General features: G+C 46.4%; 1 protein-coding gene across 1 annotated transcript in view; it reads right to left on the bottom strand.

The window, feature by feature from the left end:
• Positions 1–2,020: 2,020 nt before the first annotated feature.
• The window catches only part of RBM7 (RNA binding motif protein 7), a 147,584-nt gene continuing 127,366 nt past the window's right edge, over positions 2,021–22,238 (bottom strand). The window contains exons 4-5 of the mRNA XM_086951280.1: positions 18,947–19,049; positions 2,021–3,739 (exon numbers count right to left, since the gene is read on the bottom strand). Of these exons, the coding sequence (XP_086807406.1) occupies positions 3,332–3,739; positions 18,947–19,049 (511 nt within the window). The 3' untranslated portion in view covers positions 2,021–3,331. The remainder of the gene's footprint in view (positions 3,740–18,946; positions 19,050–22,238) is intronic.

Raw genomic sequence — 22,238 nt, forward strand, 5'->3', positions numbered from 1 at the left:
AGAGGAAAGTGGTGTGGCGTTGATCGGCGCTGCCAGCGTTGTGCAATTGGATCCAAACGGATTAGACAATGGAATAAGAAGGCCTAACTGAAGATAAGGGCGGGTCGCCGTAGTGGACACAGCCTAGGCACTTTGCACTTCCATGGGGCCCAAAGATGCTTCAGGGGAAGGTGAAAACCTAAAGATAGCATGAAGAGAATTATAATATTCTGCCATCTGGGTCAGTGTCACCCCGGCTCCAGGAAAGGTAGGGAGGCACAGGGTGGACTTGCATATAGACTCCTCCACTGAAGAGTGGGAGGAGGTGGGTGAAGAGGGTTTGCAAGGTGAAGTCGGGAGATGCCGGAACTTTGACTGCCTACACCTAGCTTTATCTCAGGATGTCAATGGCAAGACACGTCCACGGGAACAGCTCCTGATGCGAAGGAGACCGAGGTCGACGTTAAGTCTTAGAAGGCTGCGACAGACGCGCCACTAGAAGCGTCAGCTGACATTCCTGCAGCGCCTTCGGTCAAAGTCAACCACAGATATCACACTCCTCTGAGTCTTGGTGCACCACATACAAATAGAGTGAAGGTATGTGGCCGACGTTTGCTGTCCAGAAGACCCACAAGGTTTGAAACCAGAAGACAGAGGTAAAAGGTACACTGTTCCGTCGACAAAAACATTAAAGTAGGCCAGAAAACTGCCTGAGGAACCGCTACCGGATTCACGTTGTGAGCCGGGAAAGAAGAAACCGGCATCAGCACATCAGGGTAGGGAGTATATAAACTCCATCGATAATCCATCCGGAGAACGACGTTGCTACAGAGTCAATCGCCACCCTCTACCGAGCGGCAGAGGTACTAATTTATAACATTTCCAGATCGAGTCTGGCGCCAGGAAAGAATTATAAGATAAGCAATCTGCTGCTAGATGTCTATCAGATTACAGAGACGGCCCAATCTCTAGGGCCTAACCTCCCTTGAGAGTGGAACCAAGAAGCAGCCCCACAAGTAGGTATCTTCTCTAATTGTGCTGGTATAGAGGACCTCCTTTAAAATGTGAATTAAAAACTGGTTAATGGAAAAAAAAAATCCTCCAGGGGAGACAGTCCTGGTCAATAAGAGAGGTACTCCCCTTTGAATTTTAGGGAACTCCTCCAAACCTGGAAGTGTGTGTTCCCGGCATGATAAGCCATTGAGCAGGACAAGCAACCCTGGCTGTTACTCCTACTACCAATTTAGGCTGACCCATGTGAATGTTCAATAGCTCCAAATAGAAAGCGAGTCTACTAGTGACCTCCATCACAGACATAAAAGGGGATTGGGGTACGCTTGATTTTGGGAACCAAAATGTGCTACATCAAAGGAAGTCTGGCAGGCTATCTCCCCCACTGACTGACACTACAGGATTTGTGGATGGGGCAGGAGATAAGTAACAACGTCTGAAATGGATGCTGGCAACTGAACAAAAGGCACTGTTTTGTGAAAAACACACTCCACTACTCACCTTCACATATGTGAAACACCATAACTGCACATGATGGGACGACCAAATGTGTCTGTCTTCCATGCACATACCGGACATTATAAAAGGTAAGGGACTATAGTCAAAGGCGACTGAACAATCTTTACGAGTGGGGAACTCCCAAACAGGGCATAGGTAAAAAAAAGCCAGTCTCCCATCCACCCATGACTAAAACTTGTGCTGTACTCATGTCCGTAACCAGGATACAGGGAACAGTAGTTACTATCAAAAAGAGGCGTACACGTTTAAATGTACTCTTCACATCAGGGCACAGGCCCAATGCCTCGCATCTGAAACGCAGGAGAACCATCAATGGGCTTACTACATGGTCAGGCTCACTGGGGAATTACGAACTGGACCAGACACAAAACGTACAAGGGCAGAGGGACACATCTTTCCAAATCATGGAACTCTGTCACAATAATGAGCAGGACTTTGCTGTGGCCCAGAGAGACTAGAAACAAATGCACTGGAATGCCAAAAAGCTGTAACAAAAAAGAATTAACACAAATGGTGTTTCAATGGATCAGATTTAATCCCTCCAGTTAAAATATTGTATTTCTACCAAACTGATGCCATTAAAAGAAAACTTCATGTGTACAAAATGCAAGGGGCTGTATACTCCATAGGTGGACAGTAACTTTAGGAGCAATGACACGTTTCCCACAAGACTACACATTTATGATAAATTGCAAATTTATATATTTCACATTGTCATTTCACTCACTTTTTTCTAGATACAACTTTTCTTACTTTTTTTGTATTTCTTGCAACAATGACAACTCTATACCACAGCCCTTCAAAAAAAAAAAAAAGCGCGAATCAATGGTGAGCATAAGACGTACAAAACCTGCAGCTCACTAGGTTCAATTGTATACCATCATTAAAACCTGCAACTCCCTAGGTTCAATTGTATACCACCATACCCTTTCAGTAACTTTAGCGTCAATGTGGTAAACCCGGGCACTTTCTGGTGGATGAGTTTCAAAGCCTGACTCGCTAGAGGTAACTTCTCCAGAATCAAACCCGAATAATTCTACCTCACAAAGGATTAAAAACAAGTAGTGTGTTTTTTCCACTAAAAGAACACATGTATTAAAAGGGAATTTGGGGGAATTTAAAAAATAATGCCTCGGAGGGTAGTACAAAAAAGGAAAGATTCCAAATCGGATGCACCCTTGAAATACTTAGAGGTTGCAAGTTTCACGTCAACGGAACAATGTCCAAGTGGCTCTTGCGTCATATTTGTCTAATTTTAACAATCGCGTGTTTTTTTTCTCTTGGAAACCGACATAGGCCGTTCAATACTTTTAAAATTATTTGTCTACACGATTCAATTTCCAACACAGTCTCGTACTTAACATCCCACAGAAAATATATTTCAATGTGAAATAAAGCTTTTTTTCCCAATTATTACAGTGTCTCCTTTTACTGATGAAATATACTTACACTTAGAAACGTCCTACGTTAGCAAACCCAGAAGTAAAAAATTAGCTCACATGAGTGAGTCAATAAAAACATTTGTAGGGAAAATGATTTCTTCTGCTTCAATAACACAATAACATGGCGTAAAGACACATTTTCTGCAATTACTGTTGATACTAACAATCTTTTAAAACCCTGAGATGAAAAACTGCTGGTTTACTTTGTATGTGCGATACTGGTTGGGTGTTTTTCTTTTTTCTTTTAAAAATAAAAAAATCGTATTTTCTTCATTTTAAACTATGCCAAAGCCACGCAATCCATCACCCAATAATCAAGTCCTCAATAGGGGAACAAGTCCTTGTTGGTCACAAATCAGAGCATTTTTGTAGGAGAACAGTTAGTGCCTGGAATGACGGTATTTGCCGTCCCTGTGGCTCTCCTTTCTAGACTCGTTACTCCTGCTCTCCTTCCCACGGTCGTCATAGCCGTAGTCATAGTCTTCTCGGCCCCTCCGGTAATGGTCAGGAGCAGGATCTCCATAGCGCTGATCAGGGCTTACATCCCCATACCGCTGGTCCCAACTAGAACGACGGTTGTCTGTTTGATAGGAATGGGGGCTCTGTGATGCTTGCCTATTCTTCCACTGGGAGGACGATGCATCGCGACTGGGCTGCGTTTGTGAAGCAGTATTTTGATTGTAATAATTATACTGCTGGGGTGAAGGAGTGCTCATGTTGGATTGTGGTGAAGGCTGAAAACCGGGGACTCCTGTAAAAGGCATCTGCTGCCACAAAATGTTGTTCATCTGAAAGGAGAGGAAAATAAACCAGGCATAAGCGGTTACAAAGTACGAGCAGAATTAATATGATCAACGCTCCTTTGGAAATTCCATACATTGAAGGTCTATTAACTTGGCAACAGAGTAGTATACTCTTTAACTGAAAGATCATTACACTCTGCCTCGACCAAAAAAAGAATCTATACTATATTAAAGGGTTAATGGTAGATGTGGCTACTCTGTGCTACTGTGGAAACCAGTATCTTTATGTTGTAGCCTCTAGTACATTCGCTAGATTAATGAGTGAAGGATAGAGCAACACCTATCCAAGGGGATGAGGCAGAGGAGTTGGGAGCAGTAAAGGGAGAAAATATAGATCGGGCCGCTTTGGACTGGGGAGTTGTGCCCCTACAGCTCCTCATATGTATAAAGGACATCCGTTAATATCTCTCCTGCCAGCAGGCTACAGCACAACCAAATAATGACTGGCAGGGAGGGACCGGTACATACTCGCAGGACTGTTCTGTGCCAGGGAAGAGAGGCACCACTTGTCTTGTAAATGTTAAACTCTTCCCTGTACCCTCTGGCATATAGTTCCTCCGGACAATCAATAAAGAGTGAGCTCGGCTAACAAAGCGGCCATCCCAGCCAGGGACCTGAGCAGGTAGTTGTGGGTTCTTACGGACCAGGTCCATATTTGCAACTATATGGGAAAAAAGGGAATAACTAAAAGGGAATAACTAAAATGGCATGAGACCGCACTAGTTGAGTTCCAAGGTGTAACTAATCCATACACAGGGCAATGTCCATATGTCTGCCATGACTACCAGTATCAAAGTGCAGGAATAACTTGTAGAATAAAATAGTCACCTGTGACAAAAAAAACACCTCACAAACAAAACATCTGACTGTTGCCCAGTATCAAGCGAAGGAGGAAAGAAATATGCTAGGCAAAGGAGGTGTTACAATCCATCCCTTGTCCATCACTTTACCCAAAAGACCTCTTGCCCATCCCATACAACAACCTAAAGAACAACAAAAGTTTAGCATTCAAATAGCCTCTTTAAAAAGGTACAAAGTTTTTTTATTTGAAAAGATACTCCAAACACAACCTTGTGGGTTTATTGGGAACAATGTGCAAGAGGTTGCCGGAGAGTTATGCAGTGCTACGCACACAAAAAAACATTCAAAGAATCTATCGGCCTAGTTTCATAAAGACTTGAAATACATTTTTTATATACTGCTGAGAGAATAAACCATAGACAATGATGTGCAGACACATTTGTCAATGCTGTATTCAACTCGCAAATGCTGCATAGGGACCACATATGATACAGTCATACAATAAGATAACTGCACAGAAAGATATTGTGTACAACACGGTCATAAGCGCTGAAAGGTTTAGGGAACGAATAGTTTCTTACCTCTCGGTGTAGTTTTGCAGCTTGAAGATCTTTCTGGATTCACCATGCTGTGCATTATTCCGCGGTCTAGTGGTTGGGTCCGGAATCATAGTCTTTTCTTTGTTTTCTTTGTTTTTTTCATAGCCCAGGTGGGCGTTGACGTCCCACCTTTTGGTGTCCTTCCTGTGACGTCGGCATGCTTCCTGCGGAAGCTCCCACCCTTGGGCGCCATCTTCGGATTCTTTTTTCCCCGTTTGTGTTCTGTTTCCGAATAGTATGGCAATGTTTCAATATTTGTTTTACCGCTTTTTCCTTAAAAAGTCTGTTCAAGTCTTTTCCCCTTTTTACCACCTCTTTCCCCTGTCATCTTTCTGGCGGAGGTGGATGGGTTCGCTAGTGAATCCAGAAAGATCTTCAAGCAGCAAAACTACACCGACAGGTAAGAAACTATTCGTTTTGCAGCGTGAATCTTGTTGGATTCACTATGCTGTGCATAGACTTTGTAGCGGTTTGTTATCATTTTGACGGCTGGGTGGAAGATGAACTTTGATTTTTGAATATGTGCTGAAGCACCTTCTGTCCTACTTGTGCTTCTTTCTTCATTTGTATGTCCACACAGTAGTGTTTTGTGAACGTGTGCACTGAAGCCCAAGTTGCCGCCAAGCATATGTCCTGAATGGGAGTGTTAGCCAGGAAGGCTATTGTTGCTCCCTTTTTCATGGTTGAGTGGGCCCTCTGCTAGTTCTTGACCAGCTTGTTTGTGGTAGAATTGTATTGCTTGCGCGATCCATCGTGCAATTGTCCCCTTAGTAACTGCTTTTCCCATGAAACTGTCTGCGAATGACACAAAAAATAGTTTTGTTTTTCTGTGGTCCTTAGTGCTCTCCATGTAGTGCATGACTGCACGTTTGGCGTCCAGAGTGTGCAGTGCCCTTTCTGCGTTTGTCATTGCCTTCTGGAAGAAACTAGGTATTTGAATAGTTTGGTTAATGTGGCACTTAGACACCACCTTTGGCATAAAGTGTGGGTCCGTTCTCATCACCACCCTATCGCTGTGGATTTTTATGTAGGGTTCTTGTAGCGTTAACGCCTGTAGTTCGCTCACCCTGCGCAGCGAGGTGATTGCCACCAGGAAAGCCGTTTTCAAAGTTAGCATTTGGAGGGATGCTTTTTCAGTCACAATGGTTCAATTTTTGGCCTGATTAGGTCCTGGAGGAAAAGGTCTGGGTAGCGAGTATTTAATAAACGCTAGGGAGCAAAGACTGTAGGTATAGGTAGAAAAATTATTTATTTTGATCTTTTCTTTTTTAGGATAAACATAAATATTTATACTTATACTGTATTTCAGGTGCTCAGGTGAATAGTACGGTGCAGGACGTGAAAAAAGTGAACAAAGTGAGCGGACTGTCACACAACAACAACAAGGTTAAAAAACAATTATATACAATAGAAAGAGTAAAAAATCCTTGGGTATGTCGACGGCGTTTCGATCTATATAGCTTTAGATCATCATCAGGACTGATGAGCTTCCTGAAACTGTAAAAGTTGGTATTTTAGTTACACATTTTCAAACTACATATTTATTTATTTGGGCTTGCAATCATTGTGCTCCCCGGGATCGGTGAAATAGCATGCACATGTTTGTGTTTCATCACATGCGCTTTGAAATGAATTAACAAGGTGAAGGGACTTAATTTCCTCACCTTGGGGTGCAACATATATGTAGCCAAAGGGGTTTTGGTGCTATACATAGAAGCATATTTTCATATTTGTATGCATGCACTTATTAAAATCATTCAATGACTGGTTTATTTTCGTTACCTTGCCAAGGCATTTCCAGGCAAGGATGATATTTTGATGCTGAAAACTGAATTGGAGGCCTTATGGATCGGTTCAAAGGGCGCTTTCATGAGTTCCGTCAGTACGAGGTTAAGGTTCCAGGCTGGTGCTGGTAACCTCTTTGGTGGTGCGATCCTCTTTGCACCTTCCAGGAATCTTTTAACAATTGAAGTAAAGAAGCTTTTCCCCGTCTCTCCTCTAGTGTAAGCGACTATGGCTGCCAGGTGTACCCTTAGCGAGGATGAGCTCAAGATAGCCTCAAGGAGGTGCGTGAGGTACTTCAGCACAGTTGAGTCTCTTGTCATCTTGTTGTGCAGTTTTTCCTTTCTGCACCATAGTGTGAACCTCTTCCATTTGGCCACGTAGCACTTATGTGTGCTAGGTCTTCTTGCCTCTCGAAGTACTCTCTGGGTGCTCTCAGGTAATTTAAGGTGAGCAAACTATGTCCTCAGGAGCCAGGCTGCCAGGCTTAGGCTTTCCAGCTCTGGATGCAACACCTCTCCGTTTTGCATGGAGAGTAGGTCTTTCCTTCTCCCGAATCGGTGTGGTGCACTCTGTCATCTCCATAATCTGCGAGTACCAGGTCTGTCTGGCCCACTGTGGAGCGACCAGTATCAGGGTCATGTTGCTCGTTCTGCACTTGCAGAGTACCTGGTGTTCAGGGGGGATCGGCGGAAAAGAAAGCGTAAGCAAGGAAAATGCTACTTACCAGTATGCATCTGTTCTTGGCATGTAGAGCTGCAGAGTCGTACACTTAGCAATAGATCGCCACCTGGTGTTGGGCTCGGATGATTGCAGGTTGTCGTCTTCTTGGAAGAAGTCTTTGTAGTCACGAGATAGGTGACTCATCCCTTGGACAATACTGCGCATGGTCATCAACTCCATCCTCAGATTGTTTTTCGCCATGATGGGAAATGATGGAGTCAGTAGAAGTAAAGAGAAAGGATGTCCATGCGTTGGCATCTAAGTAAGAGGAGTACTGGAACGGATACAAGTCCCAGGGAGGCGGGAGGGCGTGTACGACTCTGCAGCTCTACATGCCAAGAACAGATGCATTCTGGTAAGTAGCATTTTCTGTTCGGGGCATATGAGCTGCAGATCGTACACTTAGCATCGATTGTGCAGAAGTGTCTACCCTAGCGGTGGTCGCTTGTATCCGTTGCAGCATACTGAAATAGTTTTCTAAGGACAGCTTGGCCTACTGCAGCTTGCTGCTTGGCTTGCACATCAACACAATAGTGTTTAGTGAAGGTGTGTATTGTAGACCATTTTGCTGCCTGCATATGTCCTCTAGTGGTATATTTCCTAAGAAAGCCATAGAGGTTCGTAGTTTGCGAGTGGAGTGCGCTCTAGGAGGAACCGTTGGTGTACGTTTAGCTTTTTGATACCATATTTGAATACACTTTACAATCCATCTGGCAATTCCTCCTTTTGAGATGGGATTGCCCTTGTGTGGGGGAGAGAAAGATACAAAGAGTTGTTTTGTCTTTCTGAAGGATTTAGTCCTGTCTGTGTAGTATAACAGAGCTCTTCTAACATCTAAGGTGTGTAAAGCCCTTTCTGCAACAGAGTCCGGTTTTTGAAAAAAACACTGGTAGCTCTACTGATTGGTTAAGGTGAAAAGGAGTAATAACTTTTGGCAGGAATTTAGGATTGGGCCTAAGAACCACTTTGTTAGGATGTATCTGAAAAAATGGCTCTTGTATTGTGAATGCTTGTATTTCACTAACTCTTCTGAGAGAGTTGATGGCAACAAGGAAAGCAGTTTTCCATGTTAGGAATTGAAATTCACCCTTATGTAAAGGATCGATAGGGGGTCCCATAAGTCTTGTAAGGACCACATTTAGGTTCCATACTGGAGCAGGCGGTAACCTAGGTGGGATTATTCGTTTTAATCCTTCCATAAATGCTTTTATTGCAGGTACTCTAAAGAGCGATAGATGTTGCCTGTTCTGTAAATAGGTTGCAATTGCTGCCAGATGCAGGCGTATGGAAGAATAAGCCAAATTGGACCTTTGTAGGTGTAGAAGGTAGCAAGTAATATTTTGGATGGAAACATCCAGTGGATCAATGTGATTATTGTTACAATATATTGCAAATCTTTTCCACTTAGCGGCATAACATGCTCTGGTAGTGGGTCTCCTAGCTTCTTTAATTATGTTCATACAGTCTTGTGGTAGGTTTAAGTAACCAAACTAAGACTTCAGGAGCCAGATCGCCAAATTTAGTTGGCTTGGTTCTGGGTGTCTTATTTCTCCATGGTTCTGTGTTAACAGGGATGGTGTGAGCCGTAATTTCTGATGTGGAACCAGAGCGAGATCTAGTAGTGTGGTGAACCACGGCTGACGTGCCCATGTGGGAGCCACTAGTATTAGTTTGAGACTGTTGTCTGAGCTTGCGTACTACTAGTGGGATGAGTGGGAGAGGCGGAAAAGCGTACGCAAATCTGCCTGACCAGTTGATCCATATCACATTCTCCTCCGACCGTGGGTGTGGAAACCTGGCGGCGAAGGTTGGGCATTTTGTATTTTCGTGGGTGGCAAACAGATCTATCTATGGATGCCCCCACATTTGGAAGAATGGTTGAAGAACTTGTGGGTGTATCGCCCATTCGTGAATCTGTTGTGACTGACGACTCAACAGATCTGCTATCAGATTGTGAATTCCTGGAAGGTGTTCTACTGTCAGGTGTATGTTTTGAGGAATGGCCCATCTCCAAATGTTCTGTGCAAGCTGGGACAGTTGCAGAGAGTGTGTCCCCCCGTTTTTGTATATAATACATGGCTGTCATATTGTCCGTCCGGATTAGGACAGCTTTGTTTCGTACTTGTACCTGTAACGTTTTGAGTGCTAGGAAAATTGCCAGCAGCTCTAGATGGTTGATATGGAGCTGTCTTTGTTGGTTGTTCCATTGGCCTTGTGTGGTATAATGCAAGAGATGGGCTCCCCATCCTGTGAGGGATGCATCTGTCGTGAGCACTATCTGTGGAACAGGGTCTAGGAACGGCCGTCCCGTTAAGTTTTTGGTGTTCCACCATTGCAGAGAGAAATATGTACGGCTATCTACCAACACCAGGTCTGTGAGCTGACCTTGAGCCGGATTCCACTGTTGTGCTAGACATTCTTGTAAAGGGCGCATTTGCAGTCTTGCGTGAGGAACTATGAAGATGCAAGACGCCATCATGCCCATTAGTCTCATGAACACTCTGGCTTGGAGAGACTGCTGGTGTTGAAAAAGGGAGACTAAGGTCTGAATGCTCTGTATCCTGGCTTGACTGGGATACGCTAGAGCTGTAGATGTGTCTATGGTAGCTCCTAGATATTGATGAACGTGCGAAGGCTCTAGGTGCGACTTGGTGTAGTTTATTGTAAACCCTAAGACGTGCAATGTCTGAATTGTTTGTTTTGTGTGTTGTACACACTGGTTGAACGATTTTGCTTTTATGAGCAAGTCATCTAGGTAAGGGAAGACATGTATCTGTTGTCTTCTGAGATGTGCTGCTACTACTGCTAAGCACTTTGTAAACACTTGTGGTGCTGTTGTGACCCCGAATGGAAGGACTTTGAACTGATAGTGCTGTCCTTCGATACTTCCTGTGCACAGGATGTATAGGAACATGAAAATAGGCGTCCTTTAGGTCTAGTGTTGAAAGAAAGTCTCCCTGTTGTAGTAGTGGGAGTACTTGTTGTAAAGTGATCATGTGAAAATGATCTGATTGTATGTAATGGTTGAGGGTTCGGAGGTCGAGAATTGGTCTTAATGTCCCGTCCTTGGGGATTAGGACGTACAGGGAGTAAACTCCTGTTCCCCGTTCCTCTAAAGGAACTACTTGAATAGCATCCTTTTGTAGAAGTGCTAGAACTTCCTGTTGAAGCAGAGTCATGTGTTCTGTGGACATTGGATGCTGCCTGGGTGGTATGTTTGGGCGGGTTGCTGTGAGTTCTAGGCAGTAGCCATGTTGGATAATCTGTCTTACCCACCTGTCTGTTGTGATTGAATTCCAGACAGGTATGAACTGTGATAATCTGCCCCCCACAGGAGTGGAATGCTGTAGGGGAGGCAGAGGGAAGTCACTGTTTGGGAGTGGAAGAGGAGGGTTTGTTATTACCTCTACCTCTTCCCTTATTATTGTTGCCTCTGTATCCTCCTCTAAAGTAGCCTTTGTTAGAGGAGGTCTGTGTGTGCGTCTTAAAAGATGATGTTCTAACTGTGACGGTCTGCTTGGAGCCTCCTCTATAAAAGGAGCGGCGAAAAGAACTTCTAGTCTGTGTGGATTGTAATGCACCCATAGACTTAGCTGTGTCCGTGTCTTTCTTCATCTTTTCTAGTGTGTTGCCTACTTCCGGCCCGAACTACTGGATCTGATTGAAGGGCTGGTTCAAGATGGTAGTCTGTACATCTGGTTTGAAACCTGAAATGCGTAACCACGCATGACGTCTGAGTAGAACACTAGTATTGACTGCTCTAGATGCTGTCTCAGCTACATCTAGTGCACATTTAATTGAGGCATTGGATATTAATGTGCCTTCTTGTAAGAGCTCTGCTGCCTGATCTTTGTATTTATCTGGGAGGTGCTCCATTAGTTTTTCTATTTGGTCGCAATGAGCCCTGTCATAGCGTGAGAGTAAGGCTTGTGTGCTAGCTATGCGCCATATGTTTATTGCCTGTGCAGCAATCCGTTTCCCTGATGCATCAATAACTTTAGATTCTCTGTCAGGCGGGGGCGTGTCACCAGAGGTCTGGGAATTGGCTCTTTTACGTGCATTTGACACTACCAAAGAGTCTAGTGGCAGATGTCCCTTAATATACTCTGAATCAGATGGTGCTGGTCTATACTTCTTTTCTATTTTCTATTCTGGGATTTAACACCCTACATCGTACCGGGTCTTTAACTATGTCTGGAGCAGGTTTAATGACTCCTTTGATTATGGGTAGTATTTGTGTAGACCTTTGTGACTGCTCAAATGTGTCCAGTAAAAAATCCTCATCAATGGCATCAGAGTGCATTGGAACTCCATGGTAAAGGGCAGCACTATTTAATAGATGATTAAACCCAATACTATCTTCTGGAGGGGAAGGTTTTGTTGGGTAGTACTGAGGATCAGGAATGTCTGCCACATTGTGTGGTGGAAAACCATATATGTCGTCATCCTTAGGATATTCTGGATTGACATCCTCATCTAAAGGGTATGCATGTGGCTCTGGTACGTCAATACCCCACCTAGATAATACTCCTCATCAGTGTGGTGTGATGATGCAGGAGATTGAACAGGAGAAGCTATAGGTTCAATATAAGGAGGGATAGGAGAGGAAGAAGGTGAAGGAGAGGAAGGGTCCATTGGAGAAGTTGCACAATCCTTTTTGGCAGGAACCACAGGTGGAAGTGGTGTGTCTGCTGGTCTTTTCTTGTAAGGAATTGCTTCCACATGTCCAGTTTTTGGATTGATATAGACCTTTTTCTGTTTAGGATCTGATCTTAACAGTTCCTCCTCTACAATCTTCTTCAGCGTCGATTTTTTCGGTGCAGATAGGGGTTTTTAAGTGTTCTTTGCTTTAGGAGGAGTTATCGAGTCCTGTGGCAGATTTTTCGGTGCCGAAGGTGGTTTCGGCTTGGTAGGCTTGTTAGAGGGTTTAGGAGTCTCTGTATCAGGCCTTGGAGTCTTTGGTACCGATGTTGGAGATTTCGGCATGGAGACAGCTTTCGTTGGACCTGCGGCGCCGGACTCTGGCTTTCCATCTTTATTTTTGGAACCAGAAGGTTTCGGAGTCGAAGCTTTCGGATCCTGTACAGTTTTTGGCTTCGGCACCGATGTGTCTTTTGGATTGGGTGCCGAAGGGTCTTTGGGCACCGAAGGGTGTTTTGGCTTCGGTGTCGGAGAGTCCTTCGGTGTCGAAGGATGTTTCGGTGCCAATGGAGAAGGTGGAATTGGCACATATGGTTTTTTCGGTGCCGAGGCATCGGAAGGTGTAGTCTTTTTCCTCGGAGCGGAGCCCGACGGCGTCTGAGGGTAGATTTCGGTCTCGACTGGGCCCCATGGGCGGAGTGCCGACCGCTGCCTTTGGCTTGGGTAGTGTATGTTGTGCAGGGGTACTCACGGGCTGCCGAGATGGAATCGAGTCGTCTGAGTCCTCTGACCCCGATATGATCAGGAGATCAGGCGAGTCTTCCTCGGCGACGAGTGGAGCCTCGTCCTCTGAGATATCTTCAAGTGGATCCTCGTCCCTGGAGACGTCCTCTCAGACGATCTCCTCCTCAAAGATGGCATCTGGTGCTGGCGCTGATCTCATCTCGTGTCGACAGGCTCTCCGATCCCAAATTGTCTTCTTCGATCGGAAGGAGGCACAGGCTGTGCAGGTCGACTCGTCGTGTTCCGGCGATAGTCAGAGGTTGCAGACCTCGTTATGGTCGCTATGAGGGAATTTTGCTCGACATACCGGGCATCTCTTGAATGGAGTTCTGTCCATGAGGCGTAGGCCGTACGGCGCCGATAGGCCCAACGGCCCGCGACAACGCACCGGAATGTAGCTGGTGATGTCGAAAAGTCTATTCGATGTCGAAAATGTTTATATAAAGTTTCACACTTCGAAGTTGCTGAAAAAGTAGTTTCTAGCCGGAGCGGAAAACTTTCATCCGAACCCAGTGGCGGAAAAAAACCATCTGAGGATGGAGTCTATGACCATGCGCAGTATTGTCCAAGGGAGAAGTCACCTATCTCGTGACTACAAAGACTTCTTCCAAGAAGACAACAACCTCAATCATCCGAGCCCAACACCAGGTGGCGATCTATGGCTAAGTGTACGATCTGCAGCTCATATGCCTCGAACATGTCCTTTACCAGCTTATCCATAGGGCATTCCACCGTGACCCTTCCCCTTGTTGCCTGGATGCGAAATGCTGGCATTTTGCATTCTGGCGTGTTGCAAACAGGTCTATCGATGGTGTCCCCCACCTGTCGAACAGTCTCTTTGTCTCTTGGGTATTGAGCTCTCATTCGTGAGAAGCCGGTGTCTGTCTGCTGAGCCAGTCCGCTTCCACATTGTCTTTCCCTGGCAGGTGAATCGCCAGTAGATCTATTTTTAGTGGGATGGCCCATCTCCATATTTCCTGCATTAGTTCCGACAGCGTTGACGATTGGGTTCCTCCCTGCTTGTTTATGTAGAACATCGCTGTTGTGTTGTCTGTCTGGATCAACAACTGTTTGGTTGTACAGCTTCGTCTGGAATGCCTTTAGTGAGAGGAAAACGGTCTTTAGTTCCAAGTAGTTGATGTGTTTGACCTCATCCGCTGGTGTACACAGACCCCTCACTGACTTTTTTCATTGGTCCTGTAGCCACTCCTGGAGTGGTCTCATGTGGCGTCGAACGTTTGGCACTATGTGTATGCATGAGGCCATCATCTTGCTCGCCGTCCTCACTGTCAGAGCACACCCCCTCTGGTAGAAGCGCGCCTCCTTCAACAGTGCCAGCGCTCTTTTCGCTGGGGAACACCTTCTCCTGTACGGTGTTGATCTGTGCACCCAGGAAAATTTGTACTTGTTCTGGGTTCATGGAGGATTTTTCCCAGTGGATGGAGAAACCAAGAGACATCAGTGTGTCTGTCACTCGCTGTGCGTGCCGTTTGCATGTCTTGTATGACCTTGCCTTTATTAGTCAGTCGTCCAGGTAAGGGTATACGTGGATCCCTTCCCTCAAGTGTGCTGCGACTGCAGCAAGGCACTTTGTGAATACCCTTGAAGCCGATTTCAGTCCGAATGCCAGTGCCGTGAATTGATAGTGATCTGTGTTGATGACAAATCTTAGCAGAGGTGTGCCGCCTGTTCATTGGGATGTGCAGGTAGGCATCTTTGAGGTCTATGGTGACCATGAAGTCCCTGCCTTGTATCTGTGGAAGGACCTCTTGTAGGGACGTCATTTTGAATTTCTGGGTTTTTATGTATTTGTTGAGGAACCTTAGGTCCAGGATGGGTCTCATTGTTTAGTCTACCTTTGGTACCAGGAAGTACGTAGAGTACACCCCCTTGTTCCTCTCTATCGGAGGTACAGGCTCGATAGCCTCCTTCTGCAGGAGTTCTTGTGCTTCCCTTTGAAGTAGCTCTAGTTCCTTCTTTGCTAGTGCTCTTCTTTTGGGTTTTCTGTTTGGTGGTGTTCTTTCCAACTCTATGCAGTATCCGTACTGTATGGTGTTGAGAATCCATCTGTCTGTAGTTATTTTCTTCCACTCCTGGAAGAAAAGGTCCAGTCTTCCTCCCACCGGTGTTACGTGCTCTTGGATGTTTAGTCTGAGCCACTCCTTTTTGTTGTATCGGTGCTCCACCCCTGGAGTTTCTGAAAGGGTGTGCACTGGTAGCGTGGCAGAGTCACTTGGAGGTGGGTTGTTGTCCACCTCTTCTGTTGTTTCCACGTCCTTTTCCTTTCCCGCGAAAGGACTGGCACCTCTGTTGGGATTGCCAGTGTTGTTTTTGCTGGCCTTGTTGCGTCTGGATGTCGCCCTGGTGGGACTGGTGGAAAGTCTGGTGCGACGTTCCCGGCTGGTTTCCCCCTCTCCCTCTTGGTCTCGGTGACTGGGTTCCTCTCTTGGTGCCTCGGAATTGCAAGGCCCCATGGATCTTGCGGTGTCGTTGTCCTTCAGCTGGGTGAGCTTTTCGTCCACTGGTGCTCCGAACAGTGTCACTGTTGAACGGGGTGTTCTGGATGTTGCCTTGCACCTCCGGTTTAAAGCCTGATATTCTGAGCCAGGCTGGTCTCCTTTCTGTGATGCCCAGCATCATAAGTCTGCTGGATGTGTCTGCACCGTCCAGTGCTGTTTTTAGGCAAGAATTTGCCACATTCTTCCCCTCCTCTACCAGGTGCGTAGCTCTTTGCTGGTATTCTTGTTGGAGATGTTTGACTAACTGGCCCAGTTCGTCCAGGATCTGGTGTTGGTGCCTGTTCAGCAGGGCGTTGGAATTAGCCATGCACCAGTGCGTTGCGGCATTCCTCTCGATCTTTTTCACTGTCGGTTCCATCCTTCTGCTCTCTTTGTCTGGAGGTGGTCCTGATGTCGGGACATTGGCCCTTTTCCTTGCTGTTGCCGCAATGATGGAGTCTGCAGTGATAGTTTCCTGGATGTAGGGTGGGTGCTTGCACTTTTTCTCCGTCCTGGGTGTGACGGGTTTACAAGTTGCAGGCTCTTTGATGGCCTCTCTCCCTTGTCCTTTGATGCTTTTGAGCATTGGCAGGTACTGGCTCCTAGTTTGTATTGGGAGCAGTGTTTCCACAAGGAAATCCGCCTTCAGCTGTTCCTCCTCAAGTTTTTCTCTGAACGCTGATGCTGCGGTCTTGATTACTTCATTGTAGAGGTCCAATGTCGTCAGGCGGCGAGGGCCTCGCAGGATATATATCCACACCCTCTTCTGGACTCTCGGCTTCGATGTCCTGCCACTCTGTGTCCTGTGTGTCCGAGTAGGTCGAGCCCATAAAAGTACTCTGGTCGTCATCTTCCTCCGCCTCGTAGTAGGGGGCCTCTTCTTCGCGATATTCCAGAACTTCCTGGCTTTCCGACTGTCCCTCGACCTCGAACTCTTCTTCTTCCTCGACGAACTCTACCACCGGTGACTTCGGCTTCGACGGGATTGTATACGCTTTCATCCTTTCGTCAAATTCTTTCTTTCGTTGCAGGATGTTCTCCATCTCTGCCTCGAGTCTTCTCTTCTTTCTTTCCATCTCGGCAGCCTGTTCGGCGTCGAGCGGTTTTGCCGGTCTCTTTGACTGGCAAGATGGCGTCGAGCTGTTGTGCCGGTCTCTTTGACTGGCAAGATGGCGTCGAGACTGGTTTTGGCGTCGAGGCTGGTCTGATGTCCTTCGTCGACGGCGGAGAGGTCTTCGGTGTCGAGCGTTCTTTTTCGATGATGTTTTTCGACGACCTTTGCTGGTCGCCGTCCTTCAGCGCCTGGGAGTCCTTCTGTGAGGATCCGCTGGCCCTGGATGTTGCTGCGGACGCCGAAGTTTTCGGCGTCGGCGCTTTCGGGGCTTGCCCTTGTTTTTTTCGGGAGTCTTGGGCAGACAGTCGGGAGTCTTGGGCAGACAGTCGGGAGTCTTGGGCAGACAGTCGGGAGTCTTGGGCAGACAGTCGGGAGTCTTGGGCAGACTGTCGGGAGTCTTTCGGGCCTTTTTGGGGCGTCGAGTTTCCTACCTTTTCTGGAGTCTTCCTATTATCGGTCTCTACGACCGTGTAGCCGTCGTCTTCTTCGGCGACGTAATCCTCCTCGTCGGTCGATAGCCCTAGGGCTCGAAGGGAGGGTGGTTGGCCCTTGCCCTGCATGGCAAATTTAGATCTCCTTTGCCTCTCTCTCACTCAAACGGTCTTCGGCGTAAAGGCAGAGCAGGCGTTGCAGTCCCTGCTTTCGTGGTCGACCGGCAGGCAGGGGTTGCAAACTGGGTGCTGGTCTTTCTGCGCGTACTTGTGGTGGCAGTTCCGGCAGAATTTGAATGGTGTGTTGTCCATCTCTTGCGTACAGGGGACCCCCTGATTGCGCATTCTCTTCTGGACGTCGAAGTTCCTCAAAGATCCTCATCCTTCGTCGTCCCTTTCGATGATGTAGTCTCACTCAGTCTTCTCAACTTCTTTTCTCTCCAAAACTTGGCTTTTGGCTTCTTTTTTCTCCAAATCTCTGGAGCCCTCTCAGGAATGATCCTGACCCAACGGCGGAAAAAAGAATCTGAAGATGGCGCCCAAGGGTGGGAGCTTCCGCAGGAAGCATGCCGACGTCACAGGAAGGACACCAAAAGGTGGGACGTCGACGCCCAAGTGGGCTACAAAAAAACCCCAAAAATACGAAGAAAAGACTACGATTAAGGACCCAACCACTAGACCGAGGAATAATGCACAGCATAGTGAATCCAGAAAGATTCACGCTGCAAAACCATCATTCCAGGAAGACGTCTCATGAATTGTGAGAATCTAGCTTCACTGAGAGAAAAATAAAAGTTCAGTTTAGAAGCTTATGTAGGTAATCCTTAGTTTAAGAAATCGGTTGATTGCCTTAAAGAAGAGGGATTCAGATGAGACCTGCTTTAATATGGGCGTGACTGTCTTTACATGGGTACAGGAAGGTGTATTACGTAGGGGTGGGCAAGACTTGCGTAATTTGCTATAGCTTAATTACGGCAACATTATGCAAGGAACGTAACCCTACATTTAGCGCAAAATGCACCCTTGCATTCAAAATGGACATGTGGATTCATTTTGCTCGAGAAAATAGAGCTAAATACAACAGAACACAAACAGCAGAAGCCGCTAATGCTGTTCCTGTGCTCTTTTTGTAGGGATTCCCCCCTCAAGTTACTCTAAATTAAGCTAGTGGGTTTAATAGCGTAATAATTGGTAATGTCAGGTCATAAGTGTAAAGCAAAACAGCCAAAATTACTATGATTTCTCCAGAGCAATTCATATTTTGACACGGCCATTTATGCTGTAGATGGGAAGGGTTGGGCCAGAGTAAAGGTGTTCTCAAGGTTTCAAACAAATAGGCATTTCCCATATACCGGATTCAGCAGTACTATATTTCTGGAAAGGTACGCAGACTTAGACCCAGGTTAGTAAGGCCGACTTGGGGGAGGGAAGCAAGGACAAGAGACATTTGGTTTCTATATTTTCAGTAAAACATGGTAAAGAAATCAGAAAGATCTCACATTTTGTGCACTACCCTTTTCAAGTCCTTTATCACAAACCTACTTTTCCTATTAGATGCCTTTCATACAAATGGATTAAACTGTATTATTTAAAAATTTTAGTTTTCACATAGCTAAGCAATGCAATGTACGGTTTGGGAAAAAGAAATCCTGACCAAGCCTTAAACACCTTGGTAATAAAACAAAAACCCAGCATTGTGCCGTATCTTGTTCCAATCAAAATGGCAATTACAAAAGCTCTGGAAGTTTAACGAGAAACGAAGGTCAGAATGGTTTCTTTTTTATAGCTATTAGACAATTGAGGGATCAATGTACACTCACCACAGCCTGTCTCTGCAAGTCGTCTGGGGAAGTGTAGGATCTCTGAGTCATCTGAGGGGTTGTGAACCCAGGAGACACTACACTGTCAGTGCTTCTGTCAAACCTGATTAACAAAATAGAAAACAGTAAGAAAGCAGTAAATTACTATCAACAAAATGAGGACATTTATTAAGTTAGTAGAGAAATTATGAAAAGGCTGAAAAGCAGTACTGGTGCTTAAAACTCAAGCTAAAGCTTCATGGAGATTGGAGCATGAGAAGCAGAGTCTCTGGCATTTGTGAGGTCTGTATTTGTGGTCCCAGGAAATGTGTGGTTACTTATCAGTATTCTTCCCAGACTACTGGTTGCCTAGTTCATATCAACTAATTTAATCAGTAGGCTACAGATTCTGATACAGCCATACCAAATACAGAGTTCTTCCATTTTGAAAAACAAGTTACTTACCTTCAGTGACAATATATCTGTAATAGCGAATATGCTACTTACCAGTATGCATCTGTTCTTGGCATGTAGGGCTGCTGACATTCATATCTGTGCATAGATCGCTGCCTAGTGTTGGGTCCGGATGATTGCACATTGTTGTCCTGGAAGAGTCTTCGAAGTATCACAAGATAGGTGGCTCCTCCCCTGGACTACAGTGCGCATGGGCATCGACTCCATCCTCAGATTGTTTTTAGCCATTGTGGCCAAGATGGAGTGAAACTAAGTGAATGATGACCATGCCAGAAGTATATGTGAATTCTGCAGCTGCTACAGGCGCCGGGGAGGAGGGCGGGCGATATGAATGTCAGCAGCCCTACATGCCAAGAACAGATGCATACTGGTAAGTAGCATATTCGGTTCGAAGCATGTGGGCTGCTGAATTCATATCTGTGCATAGAATACATAGCAGTCCCTCCATTAACGGCGGCTGCCCGTGCCAGCTGCAGCAGTTTGGAAAAGTGTTTTTAGAACAGCCTGCCCTACAGCTGCCTGCTGTTTGGAGTGCACATCAACACAATAATGCTTTGTAAATGTGTGTGTGGTAGACCATGTGGCTGCTCTACATATGTCTTCCAAAGGAATGTTTCCAAGGAAAGCCATGGAGGCCCCCAACTTTCTGGTGGAGTGGGCCCTTGGTGGAATGGTGAGAGTACGCTTGGCTTTCAGATAGCAGATCTGAATACATTTAACGATCCACCTAGCTATACCAGCCTTGGAAATGGGGTTACCTTTGTGTTGTGGCTTAAAGGCAGCACAGAGTTGTTTAGTTTTCCTAAAATCCTTGGTCCTATCGATGTAATACATCAGGGCCCTTTTTACGTCAAGGGTGTGGAGCATTCTCTCCGCCAATGACTCAGGATTTTGGAAGAAAACAGGCAATTCAATAGTTTGGTTAATATGGAATTGAGACACTACCGTAGGAAGGAATTTAGGGTTAGCGCGAAGCACCACCCTGTTAGAATGAATTTGAATAAATGGCTCTTGGATAGTTAGTGCTTGTAGCTCACTAACTCGTCGCAGTGATGTAATCGCTATACGGAAAGCCACTTTCCACGTCAAGAATTGAATCTCGCAGGAATGCAGTGGTTCAAAGGGAGGACCCATCAGCCGGGTGAGGACCACATTGAGGTTCCACTCCGGAGCTGGTGGCGTCCGCGGAGGAATGACTAGTTTGAGTCCTTCTAGAAAGGCCTTAATGGCAGGCACCCTGAAAAGTGAGAGGTGCTGCCTGTTCTGGAGATAAGCGGCCATTGCGGATAGATGTATGCGAATGGAAGCATAGGCCAGATTACATTTGTACAAATGGAAAAGATAACAAATGATGTTCTGAATAGAAGCATCTAGCGGGTTAATGTTGTGGTCTGCACAATAAATGACAAACCGCTTCACTTTGCCACATAGCATGCTCTTGTGGTGGGCTTCCTTGCCTCCCGGATGATGTCCATACAGTCAGGAGGTAAGTTTAGGTAGCCAAACTCTAAGACCTCAGGAGCCAGATCGCCAGGTTGAGCTGTTGCGGATCTGGATGCTGAATGTCGCCATGGCTCTGCGTCAGAAGGCTGAGTGTGAGGCATAGCCTTTGATGCGGTACCACGGACAGTTCCAGAAACGTGGTGTACCATGGCTTGCGAGCCCACGTTGGAGCAACCAGGATGAGAGTCATCGAGTGCTGCCTGAGCTTGCGTGCCACCAGCGGTATCAGAGGTGCTGGGGGAAAAGCGTACGCAAATTTGCCTGACCAGTTCATCCATATCGCATTGCCCTGCGACTGTGGGTGTGGGAACCTGGCGGCGAAGCTTTGGCATTTTGCGTTCTCCCTTGTGGCGAACAGGTCTATCTCTGGATGACCCCACCTTTGGAAGTGCGGGTGGAGTACTGATGGATGTATCTCCCACTCGTGCATTTGGTGGCTGTACCTGCTGAGCAGGTCCGCCATCTGATTGTCCTTGCCCGGGAGGTGTTCCGCCATGAGGAAGATGTTCCTCTGAATGGCCCACTTCCACATGCTCTGAGCCAGAGGAGACAGCTGCGGAGAGTGTGTTCCTCCCTGCTTTTGAATGTAGTACATGGCCGCCATGTTGTCCGTCCGGATCAACACGACCTTGTTGCACAGATGTACTTTGAAGGCTTTTAGTGCCATGAAGATCACCATCAGTTCCAAAACATTGATGTGCATCTTCTGTTGCTGTTGCGTCCATAGTCCCTGCACAGTGTAATGGGGTACATGAGCTCCCCATCCCTGGAGAGAAGCGTCCGTTGTCAGGATGATCTGTGGCACAGGCTCTTGGAACGGTCGTCCCTTGCAAAGGTTTTGTGGATTCCACCAATGCAGAGAGTTGTATGCACGATCGCTCACCAACACTAGGTCTTTCAACTGCCCGTGAGCTTGAGTCCACTGACGTGCTAAGCACTCCTGAAGCGGGCGCATATGTAGTCTCGCGTGCGGGACTATGGAGATGCAGGAGGCCATCATGCCTATCAACTGCATGAACACTCTTGCTGGAAGCGAGTGTTGAGGTCTGAACTTCTGTATCAGCGATTGAATGCTGCTGACCCTCACTGAATTTGGCTGTGCTGTGGCTGCCAGAGTGTTTATGGTCTCACTCAGATACTGCCGTATGTGGGCGGGTTGGAGGTGGGATTTTGGGTAATTCAGTGAGAATCCCAGATCGTGCAGGAGGTGAATGGTGTGGGACACATGGGCGACACACTGCTGGGCTGACTTCGCCTGGATGAGCCAGTCGTCCAGATAAGGGTAGACATGGATGTTCTGTCTCCTGAGGTGCACCGCCACTGTCGCCAGGCACTT

The sequence above is a fragment of the Lissotriton vulgaris genome, unplaced genomic scaffold (assembly GCF_964263255.1).
Source record: "Lissotriton vulgaris unplaced genomic scaffold, aLisVul1.2 SCAFFOLD_345, whole genome shotgun sequence".
In the NCBI taxonomy this organism is placed as follows: Eukaryota; Metazoa; Chordata; class Amphibia; order Caudata; family Salamandridae; genus Lissotriton; species Lissotriton vulgaris.